The sequence below is a fragment of the Microcebus murinus genome, chromosome 11 (assembly GCF_040939455.1).
Source record: "Microcebus murinus isolate Inina chromosome 11, M.murinus_Inina_mat1.0, whole genome shotgun sequence".
In the NCBI taxonomy this organism is placed as follows: domain Eukaryota; kingdom Metazoa; phylum Chordata; class Mammalia; order Primates; family Cheirogaleidae; genus Microcebus; species Microcebus murinus.
Window position 1 is genome coordinate 12,749,274 of NC_134114.1, and position 12,375 is coordinate 12,761,648.

Below are 12,375 nucleotides of genomic sequence, written 5' to 3' on the forward strand. Positions count from 1 at the left end.
AACAAGCTCAGTTTGAAGGGTGGCAGGTCCCAGGGCTCCCTTAGTGACGGTTACAACTTTCCTTACCAAGCAGCCACGTTCAAGAGGCAAAACCCTCCTTCCCACACTAAGTGCCAAGGACACCCTGCCCATCAGGCTGGTAACCCAGGTCTGGCACCACAGCCTGGCCACGTGTCAGAAGAAAAGTAAACTGCAATTCAAACTGGGTGCCCTAAATCCATTTTATTCCCATCACTCTGTTTCTTTAACAAGGAAAAAAAAAAGAGTTAAAAAGATCAAATTAAAAAAAAAAACAACTAAGAAGAACAGCAAAATAAAGTTGTACAAGAAAGAAAATGTACAGGTGGCATTCTGCTTAGCTCGTGGACAAACGATATTTACATAGTTGTAATGATTTAACCGAAACTTGTGATATAATTACAGAGGACCAGGATGGGGAGAGTTTATGTGACCCGGCGTGCGAGGGGAAAATTAATGTCTTAGATTGCTAAATCAAGAAATGGCGTTTTAAGAATATTGTTTAGAAAAGTCTATATAGAGCTAGGAGAATACCATTAACAATATTTGAAATTAACAGGCAAGGTCTACATGGGGTGGCCAAGGATGAACTCAAGGAGGAGGTGACAGTAGGGCCTAATGACGACAGAGAGGGGCAGGGAAGGGGACACGGAGGCAGGAGGGTGCAGGCCCAGGGTGTGGAGCCGCGCACAGAGTGCCAGCTTTGCAGAGTGACCCAGGGGGCTTGGGCTCTGCTGACACCCTCCCTTCCCTGGGCTCCTTACCTGAAGGCACCACACCCACCGCCCACCCACGCCCGTGTGGCAGAGGCGCTCCTTCAGGACAACACGTTACTTCTCCAAACTCCAGATGCACCCAGCTGGTATCCAGGGCCACACACATGCCACGTGTATATCTGATTCCACCAGAAAGCGGGGCGATCAGCGATGAACGGGCGAGGGCCCACACGACATCTTACCTGCAGGGAAAGGGTCAGCCCCGGGTCAAAGGGACAGACACAAAGGGGAGCTGAAATATGATGAAACGGGGCCGCCTGACAACTCAGAGAAATGCACACTCTGCCTTGGTAATTAATGCCTAAAACGGAAAACAAGGGCGGCGGTGCAGAGGCCTCTGCAAAGATGAAGCTGTGGTTGGCGCTGAAATTTTACTTGGAAAAATAAATTGACTTCTTTTTCCAAAGCAGATAGAGATAGCAAGTGATGTGGGAGACCGATGATGCGGTGTTTTCATTTGAGAAGCAAATTAACTTTGTCCTCTAGAAGCAGAGGGGAGAAGCCGGACAGAATTATGCTCTAACTGTATACTGCAACCTCCCATTGCAGAACGTCTAGTTTTCTAGGGAGAACACAGAAAGCTGGTTGGAATCCCCACGCTCCCATGCATGGCTATCTTGGGCAAGTTACTTAAATGCCTTGAGCCCCAACATGTGCCCTGCCAGATGGGGCAATGACACCTTGCTGTGTGGTGTGAGACTTAAATAAGGTAACCCTGCCAAGAGCCCAGCAAAGTAGGAGCCCAGCAAACGGTCACTGCAGTTAGCAGTGATCACTGCGGGAATCAGGAAAGGAAATTATACAAGGCCACTGAAACAGTGCCACAAAACTGTCAAAATATTAATGAAAATGCGCACGGAAGTGGCCATGGCTCACCCAATATGTTCTCACTTAGGTTTTTTGCCATCTTCATCCCTGAGACAAAACCTTCCCAAATAAACTGAAATCAGCAGAGAACAAAGAACACTGCACTGAATCACTTGGCAGAATCCAGGAAAACAACTTAAGAGCTGCATGCTTCTAACAGCACGTCTGGACTGACATGTGGATGTCACATTTTATCTTTAGCAAATGGGAGATTTCCCGTAAGATATTTTACTGTTAAGCGTACATAGTATGAGGCGACCACAATACTAAATTTAGTAATATTCTATTAAAAAATGGCCCTTGAAAAAAAAATTGGTCTATGAAGACAAAGAAGAAGATACAGGAATCTAATACAAAATGTTCTCACTGAAGAAAAGGCCAAACATAAAGCAGTGTCATCTAGCATTCCCCCCCAATCATTTGTGCTTTGCTGATATTCTTCCTCGCTAACGCTACAGCCAGTCTCTGCAGGAAACTTGTCCTGCCTCAACCTCCCCAACTGCAGTGGATCTCCATCTTCCTCCTTCAGAGAGAAATTGGAGGCCACGGGCCAACACGTGACTCCCCGCCCACCACTTCCACTATAGGCACACCCATCCTTCCCTTGTCCTCAGGAATCAGAGGAAAAGGTGGACTTCCCTGCCCACCCCTCTCTCCCCCTCACAGCCTCACGCCGTCACAACCCCCACCCACATCACTGACCTTGTCTTTCCATTGGCCCCTTCCCCACAAACCCCAGTGTCCTTCGGAGTACCCGCCCACATGACAATGGCATGGCAGGGGCATTAGGACACTACAGAAGGAACGCGAGTAGATGCACAGCTGAAATTCAGCTTCTGCAATTCAAAATAGGGCATGTCACTGAAGGTGAAAGCCAGGCATCAGAGAGAGGGTGTCTTAGTCTGTTCGGGTTGCTATCACAAAAATACCATCAACTGGGTGGCTTATAAACATAGCAGAAATTTATTTCTTACAATTCTAAGGACTGGGAAGTCCAAGATCAACCGCACCAGCAGGTTTAGCATCTGGTGAGGACTCGCTCTCTGCTTTACAGATGGCACCTCCTAGCTGTGTCCCCACATGGTGATAGGGGTGAAAAGGCCCCTTTTGTAAGGGCACTCGTCCTATTCGTGAGGGCTCCTCCTTCATGACCTCATCACCTCCTACAGCCTCTGCCTCTTAATGCTATTGCTCTGGGGATTAGGTTTCAACACATGAATTGTGGGAGGACGCAAATATTCAGACCATGGCAGAGAGAAAAGATTTCCTAAACTACCTGAATTCCTGTTGGCCGGGTCAGGAGCTATCCTGAGTACCAAATCACACAGGGACTCAGGAATAGAGAGGAGGGGACCCCGTTCTCCACTGAGCTGCCACGCTGCACCAAGGAGGTGGTGTCATGGAGGAAGGGAGAGAGAATCCCTCCCTTCTGCTGCAATTCGAGACCACCAGGTCCCTGTAGAAATGGCTTCAGCTAAGGCCAGGAAGGAGCAATCACAAGTCAGGTGCAGGATGACTTCAGTGGTCACTGCAGTTGGCTTCTCCGGAACAACCCTCTGCTGGGACTCCCCCACGCTGTCAGTCTATGTGTCTTACCTAACTGATGTACGTGGATAATTCACTCGAGCTATAGGCACGTCCAATGCAACATCCTCAATCATGGGCACATCACCCTCCACCCCCACGGCCCCAGCCTGCGGCAACCTCAGTGACCCTGTCATTGGTTAATGACAGTGCCAGTCACTCTTCATCTGCCCATCGCCTCTCTCTTCCGCCACCCACCAAATCATTCAGTACTCCCAATTTTACCTCCAGAGTGACCCCAGAACCCATCTCCTTGTCCCCATCCCCACTGCCACTACCTTAGTGCAGCCTCTCCACACCACCACGTGGTCCTGCAATGGTGTCCTCACTGGTCCCCGGTCCCAGGCTTCTTGCTCCCCTAATTCATGCAGAGGGGCCAACAGAAAGCTGACAAGCAGAATGTGGCACAGCCATAGCATGAAAATCTGAGCTGAACTAATACTTCCTGCTCTGGTTCACCCAGCCCCCAGCCACAATGGTCTTTTCGCTGTTCTGAAAATACCCCACACCCACTTCCAACCCCAGGGCCTTTGCAAGTGCCATTCCCTCTGCCTGGAACAGACTGCTTGAGAGTTATCTGCTTGGATTATTCCCTGACTTGCTTTTTAGGTGTCTGCTAAAGGTCATTCCATGATGAAGTTGACCACTCCAGCAAAGTAATACCTCCTGGACACTCTCTGTTCCTTGTCCCTGCTTTAGTTTTCTTCACCACTTTTACCACTATCATATAAGCACCATGAGAATAGGGATCCTATCTGTTTGTGCACTGCTATACCCCTAGCACCTAGAACAGTGTCAGTTCTATAGTAGACACTCAATAAATACTTGTTGCATTTTTTTAATGGAAGTCTTGAATGAAGGAGGAATATGATGGCATTTATATTCAGGTAATAAATGGAGACTGCTTATTTGATATGGTCCAAACTCCTTGACACAGTCCAATAGTAACCTCTTCAAAAATTGGCCCAAACTTTTCTCTTTCCCACCTCCCCCCTAGGCCTTCCCCCCAGCACATAAAACTACTCCCCACTCCGTCTTAAATCAGCCCCACCCCATCCACAATAGGGGAATATTCTCCAGTCCAGCTCAGTTCACCAAAGTTTTCTGAACATCTACAGCATTTCAGATCCTGTGCTGAGCCAGGCATCATCCAAGATTAATTCTCCACCCCCTAAAACATCCCCTGAGGGTGAGTCAGGTGAGTCTCCCCATCTTGACAACATTCAGCGCTCACCCCACATTTTCTCCTGGGTTTGTGCTATGGAGAAAGCTCCCGCCATTAATTTCGCTTTTAAAATTACACCCCTTCTTCCAGGCCTATACAATAAGTCACATAGCTCTATCGACTTCTCCAAATCCCCTGATCCCCATTTTACCCTAACCTGTAAAGCCCTGGAGACTGCGGCATGCGATTCAGAACTGTGATGTTCTATCTCAATCATTGAAGCCACCACATCTCCTAAACTAGAGGGTAGGCTCTGGGTGGCAAGGTCAGACGCTGGACTTCCGGCGTGGCCCCTGGGCCCGGCTCCACACTGGGCAGGGAGCAGACCTTCATCCATGGCTGCCGACTCTCCAGGCGGAGCAGAGATAAGGCAGGGAACTTAGACCAGACTGGTTAACAGACTAAAAACTCTCTATTAACGCAGAAGCAAACATCTCCCAATATAATTTGTTTCACTCCATGCTGGAATCATTAAGCGTAATTCTGTAATATTGAAAACTAGGGCCGGGCACAATGGTTCATGCTTATAATCCCAACACTTTGGAAGGCCAAGGCAAGAGGATCACTTGAGGCTGAGAGTTTGACACTGTCCTTTGCAACAAAGTGAGACTCGCTTCTACCAAAAATAAAAGTACTGGGTGTGGTGTCACACACCTATAGTCCTAGCTACTTGGGAGGCTGGGGCAGGAGGATCGCCTGAGCCCAGGAGTTCAAGGCTGCAGTGAGCTGTGATCACACCACTGCACTCCAGCCTGAGCGACAGAGCGAGACCCTGTCTCAAAAAATAAAAAAGAAAAGAAAAATGTAAGCCCTAATTGTCTTCTCCTGTTCTTTAGAGTGATGGAGTAGAAAAAAACACAGAATATATGGAAAATGGATGTAGCTTCATGACCCAGCCCCAGCACTATTATCTGGCACTGTGCTGTCTAATACGGTAGCCACTAGCCACATGTGGCTATTTAAACTTACATGTAAATTAAATAAAAATAAAACTACACTTCCTGAGTCCCGCTAGCCACATTTCGTATGCTCCATGGCCTCAAGAAGCTACTGGCGACCGTACCAGACAGTGCAAATGTAGAATATTTCCATCACTGCACATGTTCTATTGAACAGTACAGGACAAAGTCATCTTTTATTGCTAAATTAACTTCCACGGGCCTCTTGTTTCCTCTTGTGTAAAATGGGAACAACACGTACCTCAGTGGGTTTATATAACTATGTAGTTATAGTTTGATGAAAGTCTAACAACCAGCAACGGTAGCTGCTGTCAGAGGGAGTTTCTGTCAACTGAAATAAAGAAATTCTGTCTTGGGCTGTGTGACTAGCAGGCTGCCGTCCAGGACGAGGCGGGAAGTACACAGTGGTCAGACCATCTCGGGAATGCTACATTCAAGGCAGAATACACACAACCTGAAGCAGGTGCAAAAGCGTCCGCAAACCCTACAGGAAGACACAGAGCAGGTGGAGCCCAGGGTCTCTCAGCAGGGAAGAAAAAAAAACGATTCAGCAGGAACCAAGAACAGAATGAATCTCTCAAAACAGACAAAAGGACTGTCCTGGAGAAGGACCTAGATTCTGGGCAGCTGCAGGGATAACCAAGAGATGGCCTTAACTCAATGAAAGAAAAAGATTCACCAGTAAGTGGTCCCCAAGAATGGGAAGGCTGCCTTATGGAGAAGAAAGGTCACGATTTCAGAAAGTGCTTCGATACGATAGTTCTCAAACATGAACATGGATCAAAGCACGTGGAGAGCTGAAAGAAGCCCAGCCGTCATGACTGCACCTCCAGAGATTCCTGTTCAGTAGGTGTGGGGGAGGCCCATGAATCTGGGTCTCTAACAAGCACCCAGGTGATGCCAGTGAAAGCGTCCAGGGCCACACTTTGAGGGGCACAGCTGGAAGAACCCATTAGTGCTGGCAGAGAGGGGGCACTTGACACCAATTTGGAGGTCAGACCCTGCAAACTTCCAAAGCAACTCTACAGACAGTGCTCAAAACACCCCCGGCAGGTCCTGCAGGCATTGCAGACTGCCTGGTGCCCAGCCTGAGATGCTGAGAAAGTCAGAGGACCCAAGATCTCCTGCCAGGTGTGCCCTGTGCAGTCACCTCGAGCAAATCACCCTCTTACAGTTTTACTAGTTATACAAATAGAAAGTGACGTCATCACCTTGTAATGCCAGATATGCTGAGGAAAAAGGCCTATGCATAGAATTTTCTCAATGTCATGGTCTCCAACTGGGCGTTCAAAACCAAATCACGTCCGAGTGGCTTTCTAGGCTGCAGAGGCAAATGCCCCAAAAAAGGAGCTTCATAGTAAGCCATTACATTTCAGTATTATGACCAGCAAGAAGACTAGAATATGGGCATTTGGCTCCATTACTTGCCTATAGAAGGCAACCACCACGTGGCCATACAAAACACGGCTTACCACCTTCCTCACCAAAAGCAGACATCTCCCACAAAGATTTGTACCTGAATTTTCCCAATAGCTTTATTCATAACAATCAAACATGGAGACTTCCCAAGTGAATATCAACTAGCAAGTGGATAAACAATTTCTGGTATATCCCTGAAATGGCATACTACTCAGCAATAAAAAGGAACAAATAACTGGTATACACAGCAGGGATGAATCTCAAAACTTTACAGTGACTAAACAAACCCAGACACAAAAGCCATTATACTACACCATATCATTTATATGAAACTGTAGGAATGACAAATCTACTCTATAGTGACAAGAAAAGGATCAGTCCCCAGGCATGGATGCTGATAGGAAAGGATCGCAAAGAAACCCTTTGGGGTGACAGAATATCTCGACCCTGATTGCCATTGTGGTGACAAAGATGTATTCATCTGACTGTACACTTACAGTGTGCGCATTTTATCGCCAGTAAACCCCAAAAAGTTGATTCCTTAAAAACAAAAATAAACCCGACATTTTCTGTTTCATTGGGTGCACTCTATTTCTGGATGTGATTACAGCTGTGACATCGGTTGCCTCTGGGTGGCCAGGGACAGGCGCGGGAAAGAGATGTTCAGAATGTTTACCCTTTTGTACTTTTAAACTGTAAGGCTGTGTGTCAGTTATTTTTTTAAAAAATAAGTAAAATTTAAAATTAAGGAGAAAAATTCTAAAAACATGTTCCTCGTTGATAAAATGAGTGAGATATGATCTGTGGTTCTCACAGCCACAGGACTATTGGACTGTTGCCCAATCCATTTCAGTTGCGGAAACCCTGCTTTGTGACCAAGTACTGCAATTGGTTTGTATTTTATCAGCCTCCTCTGAGCTCTCAGTGAGTATCCCTTTTTTTTTTAGCATTTTTTCATATTGTAGTATTTTTCATAAGATATATCATAGATAGGAATCTATATATGTATGTGTATGTGCATATCCTATTCAAGAATGTCTTTTAATTTCTTTGTAGTTTTATCTCCTAAGTGTGTACCCCTAATCAGTACTGTTTAGTTTTGCACATTTTAAAGTGTTTTTTTTTTAATCGAATCATTCTGGATATATTATTTTGTACTTCCTTTGCCCAAAATCACATTTGTAAAATTCATCCATGTTATTGCCAAAGCTATAGTCTATTTTCACTGTTTATATATTACCCACTCTATGGTAGGAATAAATAAACCACAATTTACTTGTCCGTTCAAATATTTACGGACACTTCTACAAGGCATTTTCTGGTCCCTGTTGCCCACATAAAATACAAATCGAAACATGCAGCATAGCATTTCAGGCAACTACTGCCCCTAAATGTGTCCCCAAACCACCCAGTCAACCCCATTATTTTTCTTCACCAATTCATGCTGCCATTGTATCTGTTTATTACATTGTGATTGAAATATTAAGCACACCTTCAAGATGCTGTTTGGTTCATTTTATTAGCTAGAATGCTAATTTTATTAGGGCTAGAATGCTATTGATACATCCAAATCATTCCTGTCCATCAAAGTCTACTTCAAGTATGATCTCCTTATGAAGATTCCCCACAGTCTGTTCCATCCACAATGCCACTGTCCCCCAAAACCATATCAAAACAAATTTTCCCTTCTCGACTCTTTTACCACACTTGCTTCATGCAACCTTGAGTTATACTCCTTTGGGATGGTCATGTCTCAATTTTTGTCCTTTCAGTACACAGCAGTGAAATCTTGCAGATAATAGGCAAGTAATAAATGTTGAAGCTTTGAGTTGAACTCAAAATCCTAAAAGCTACTGCTAGTACCACGTATTAAATCATTCAAAAATATATGTTTAACCCTTTGCACTCAGATGTCGAGTGTGACTCGACACGGTTAGCAAAAATTATAGAGATTAAAATTGCTCTTTGAATGTATCGATAATTTGAAATATAAAAAAATCCAAATAAATAAGTTTGTATGAAAAGAAACTCCAGGTTTTTATTCTACTGCCGCGCTTTGTAAAATCTGGGGTATTTAAAAAATTAAATCCCGAGTAGAATAAAGGAATCGAGAAAAAAGCAGGCGAGTACAAAGGGATTAAAAAGTTTATTTCCATGAAAATCAAATCATACCAATTAAAGTGAAAACAGTATCACTGTTGCTTAAGACAGATATGAGTTTCCCATATTTCTAATATTGATTTTTGTTTTTCTCATAGAAAATACAGTGCTTCAAAGTTCCTGGGACACAGAATGTTACAGAATCACATAATTTAACCCTTTGCACTCAGATGTCAAGTGTGGATAATGTTGAGTGGATAATGAGAAAAAAGCAAGCAAGTGCAAAGGGTTAAGATCATTTGAGAAGAAATACATTATTTAAAGAAAATCCAATGTCCTTGAAAAGAATTTTGATCCCAAAATAACAAATAAAAGGAGAAAAAATCCAAAATTTTAATAAAATTAATAAATGGGTCATTTCCAATGGATTATAACATAAAAGCAACAGCAAATATTTCAGAATTTAAATATCAGGACTATTATCTTTGTCAAAGAAAATACATGCATAGGATGCAGATACTACAAACAAGAGAAGAAATAAAATACATAAGCAGAAGGCTATAACTGTAATAGGTTGAATGCCTGGCCATTGTTCACCTCTCCATCATGGTCATAAATAAAATGGATGGAAGATATCACTCCTGAATAATACCAAATATGCCTTTTAATTATTTTCTGCAAAAATATTATTTTTAATGGGTGTTATTAAAGAATATATAGAAAAATGTTTGCAACTCTTATTACAGAAATTAGGTTAAAGTCTTCAATATAAAAAGAGTTCCTACGAATCAATAAGGAAAAGACCAATGGCCCGATTGAAAAAAATAGACAAAGGTTATTTAATATAAACAAACAATGCAGAGAAAAGATAACTATAGTGGCTCTTGAACATAAGAAAAATGCACAATCTCAGAGAAATGCAAATTAAAATCATTCTTTTTCACCTATCAGATTTGCAAGATCAAAAGTTTCATAAAATAATTTTGGCTAGGGTGTACCAAAACAGGCAGTCACACACATTGTTAGTGGGAGTATAAATTGGTAGAACCCGAAGGAAATGCATGCAATATGGTGATATCCACCAAATTTACAAATGTACACTCCATCTGACCCAGCAATTCCACTTCTGGGAATTTATCTTACAGAAATACTTGCATACATGAAAAATGATGCACGTACAGGGCCAGTAGCTGTAACACTGAAACAGCAAAACCTTGGAAACAACATCAGTGCCTCAGTAGGAGACAGGTTAAGTGATTTGGAGACATCCTTACAATACAATTCTATGCAGCTGAAAAAGAACCAGGAAATGATCATAATACTAAGAAGAGGAACAGCCCATATGGCATCCCACAATTTGCATAAGATATTATGTATTTGCTGAAGTATGCACTATCTGGAAAGATACACAGGCAACTAGGAACATTGGTTGTCTCTGTGAGGAAACTGGGTGGCCAAAGACAGGCATGGGAAAGAGATTTTCAAAATGTTTATGCTTTGGTGCCTTTCAACTTTTGAACTGTGAGACTGTATTAGTAATTTTTTTAAATAAACACAAATTTAAATTAAGAAATAAAATTGTAAAGACATGTTGCTCATTGAAAAAACGAGTGAAACACACCCCCCCCAAAATTAGTGAGACAACAGCCCTCAAACGATTGGACAGGTGCCCAGTCTAGCATAATACAATGTGTCTTCCTCGTTTAAGTGCTCGCATAACTTCCTAACAAGATAGATTGTGGAATAAATTCTAGAAACAAGGTAGCTAAGAGACCCAAAGCAAAAGTTAATTCACATTCAGGGACCCCCACAAGATATAGCTCATTTTAAAATCGGGACTGGCACAGATCTGCAGAAAAATCTTCACATTGCTCAATTTAACCTAGAAAGTGACAGGCTGTGTCTATTTTCTGCATTTATTTCTCAACTTTAAGAAATCTGTGTCTATGAACAAGGTATCTGTCCCGCTTATCTTGCACAGTGTGGGTCATGTTTGTTAAGGGGACACTTAGCAAACCAAGAAGGTTTTTCTCTGCCCTCAATCAGACTGGCAAGAGACAGGGCACGTCCTTCAGCGAAGGAGCCAGACATTTCCTTGTCCTTATCAGCGAAGAGCACTTTTGGGAGAGACAAACCTGTTGATCAGGGGCTATTAAGAGGGCATTCCCGTGTGTTCTTCCCGTACTTCACCTAAAAATATGACTGTTTTCTATACTGCAACCCCCGGGGGCGGGGGTGCTGTGCACAATCCACCTGTTTGTTTGGCTCCTGTCTTCTCATGAGGGAGCAAAGACAGTAAACCCAACCCTCCAGGGGAAGGAAAAGCAAATCATTCAGTGCCTATCTCAGGTGGCTGGTGAAGGCGGCGCAGTCTCGTGCATCTAAGCTGGTCTAGATATGCCTGCTGGGGGTGCAGGAACGAATACAAGTTCAAGCACGCTTGCTGCGGCTTGCTAGGGCGAGCAGGTCGAGTTTTAGAAAGCAGGGGCCGAAGTTCTCATGCACGCTGGGAACACCTGTAGGTACAGGTGCCCCCGGGTCAGCCCACCGCCTCCCATCTGCGGCTGGATACACTCGAGGGATGACAACTGTTTACAGGGAAGTGCTTCTGGAGGAAAGTTGAAGCGAGTGTCTACCTGTTTGAGACAGGTGACCAAGAAAGTGGGGCAGGGCTGACACTTCTTCCTCCGCAGTGTCCAGCGTGCACCCCCCACACACTGGGGCCCCCTCCCGGGCGCCCCAAGGTCACCTGCCCTCCTGGGCGCCCCCACCCAGCCCGCTCTCTCACCAGAACAGCAGGTTGGCACCGACGAAGGCGAGCAGGCTGCGCAGCGGCCTCTTCCAGCTCAGGAGCTCGTCGGCGCGGCAGCCCAGCCACAGCACCGGCTCCCCGAGCAGCCAAGTCACCGCGGCGGCCACCCGGCCCGCGGCCTCCTCCACCTGCGGCCCCGGCCCGGCCGCCGCCGCCGCCCCCTCCCCCTGCGCTTCCTGCTCCTGCTCCTTCTCCGGGGGAGCCCGGGGCGGCGGCGGCTGCTCCTCGGCAGCCGGAGCCGGGCATCCTTCCTCGGCGTGCTCCCGGGGCTCCGGGCTCGCCATCTTCAGCGGCGCTCCCAGGCGGGGACAGAGGCGGGGACGCGCGCGGGCGCGCCGAGAGGGCGGCGGGCGGCGGCGGGTCCCGGCGCAGGGCGCGCACCGCGGGGCGCAGGCGGCTGGGTGCCTTGTGACGTCAGCCCGGCCGCGGAGGGGGCGCCGCCCGGGGGAAGTGGGTGCGGCCAAGCGCGCGCAGGGGCGGGGCGGGGCGGGCGCCGAGGGGCTGGGCGGCACCGCGCGGTGGGTGCGAGCGGGCGGCGTCCCCGGGGAGCGCGGGCCCCCTCGGTGGCTTCGCCAGGGACCCAAGGAAAACGACCCCCCTTTTCCTCGCAACCGC

General features: G+C 45.9%; 1 protein-coding gene across 1 annotated transcript in view; it reads right to left on the reverse strand.

The window, feature by feature from the left end:
* RETREG1 (reticulophagy regulator 1) overlaps nucleotides 1-12,175 on the reverse strand; it is a 135,021-nt gene extending 122,846 nt beyond the window's left edge. Inside the window, exon 1 of the mRNA XM_012758552.2 lies at nucleotides 11,737-12,175. Coding sequence (XP_012614006.2) covers nucleotides 11,737-12,044 — 308 coding nt within the window. The 5' untranslated portion in view covers nucleotides 12,045-12,175. The remainder of the gene's footprint in view (nucleotides 1-11,736) is intronic.
* Nucleotides 12,176-12,375: the final 200 nt, after the last annotated feature.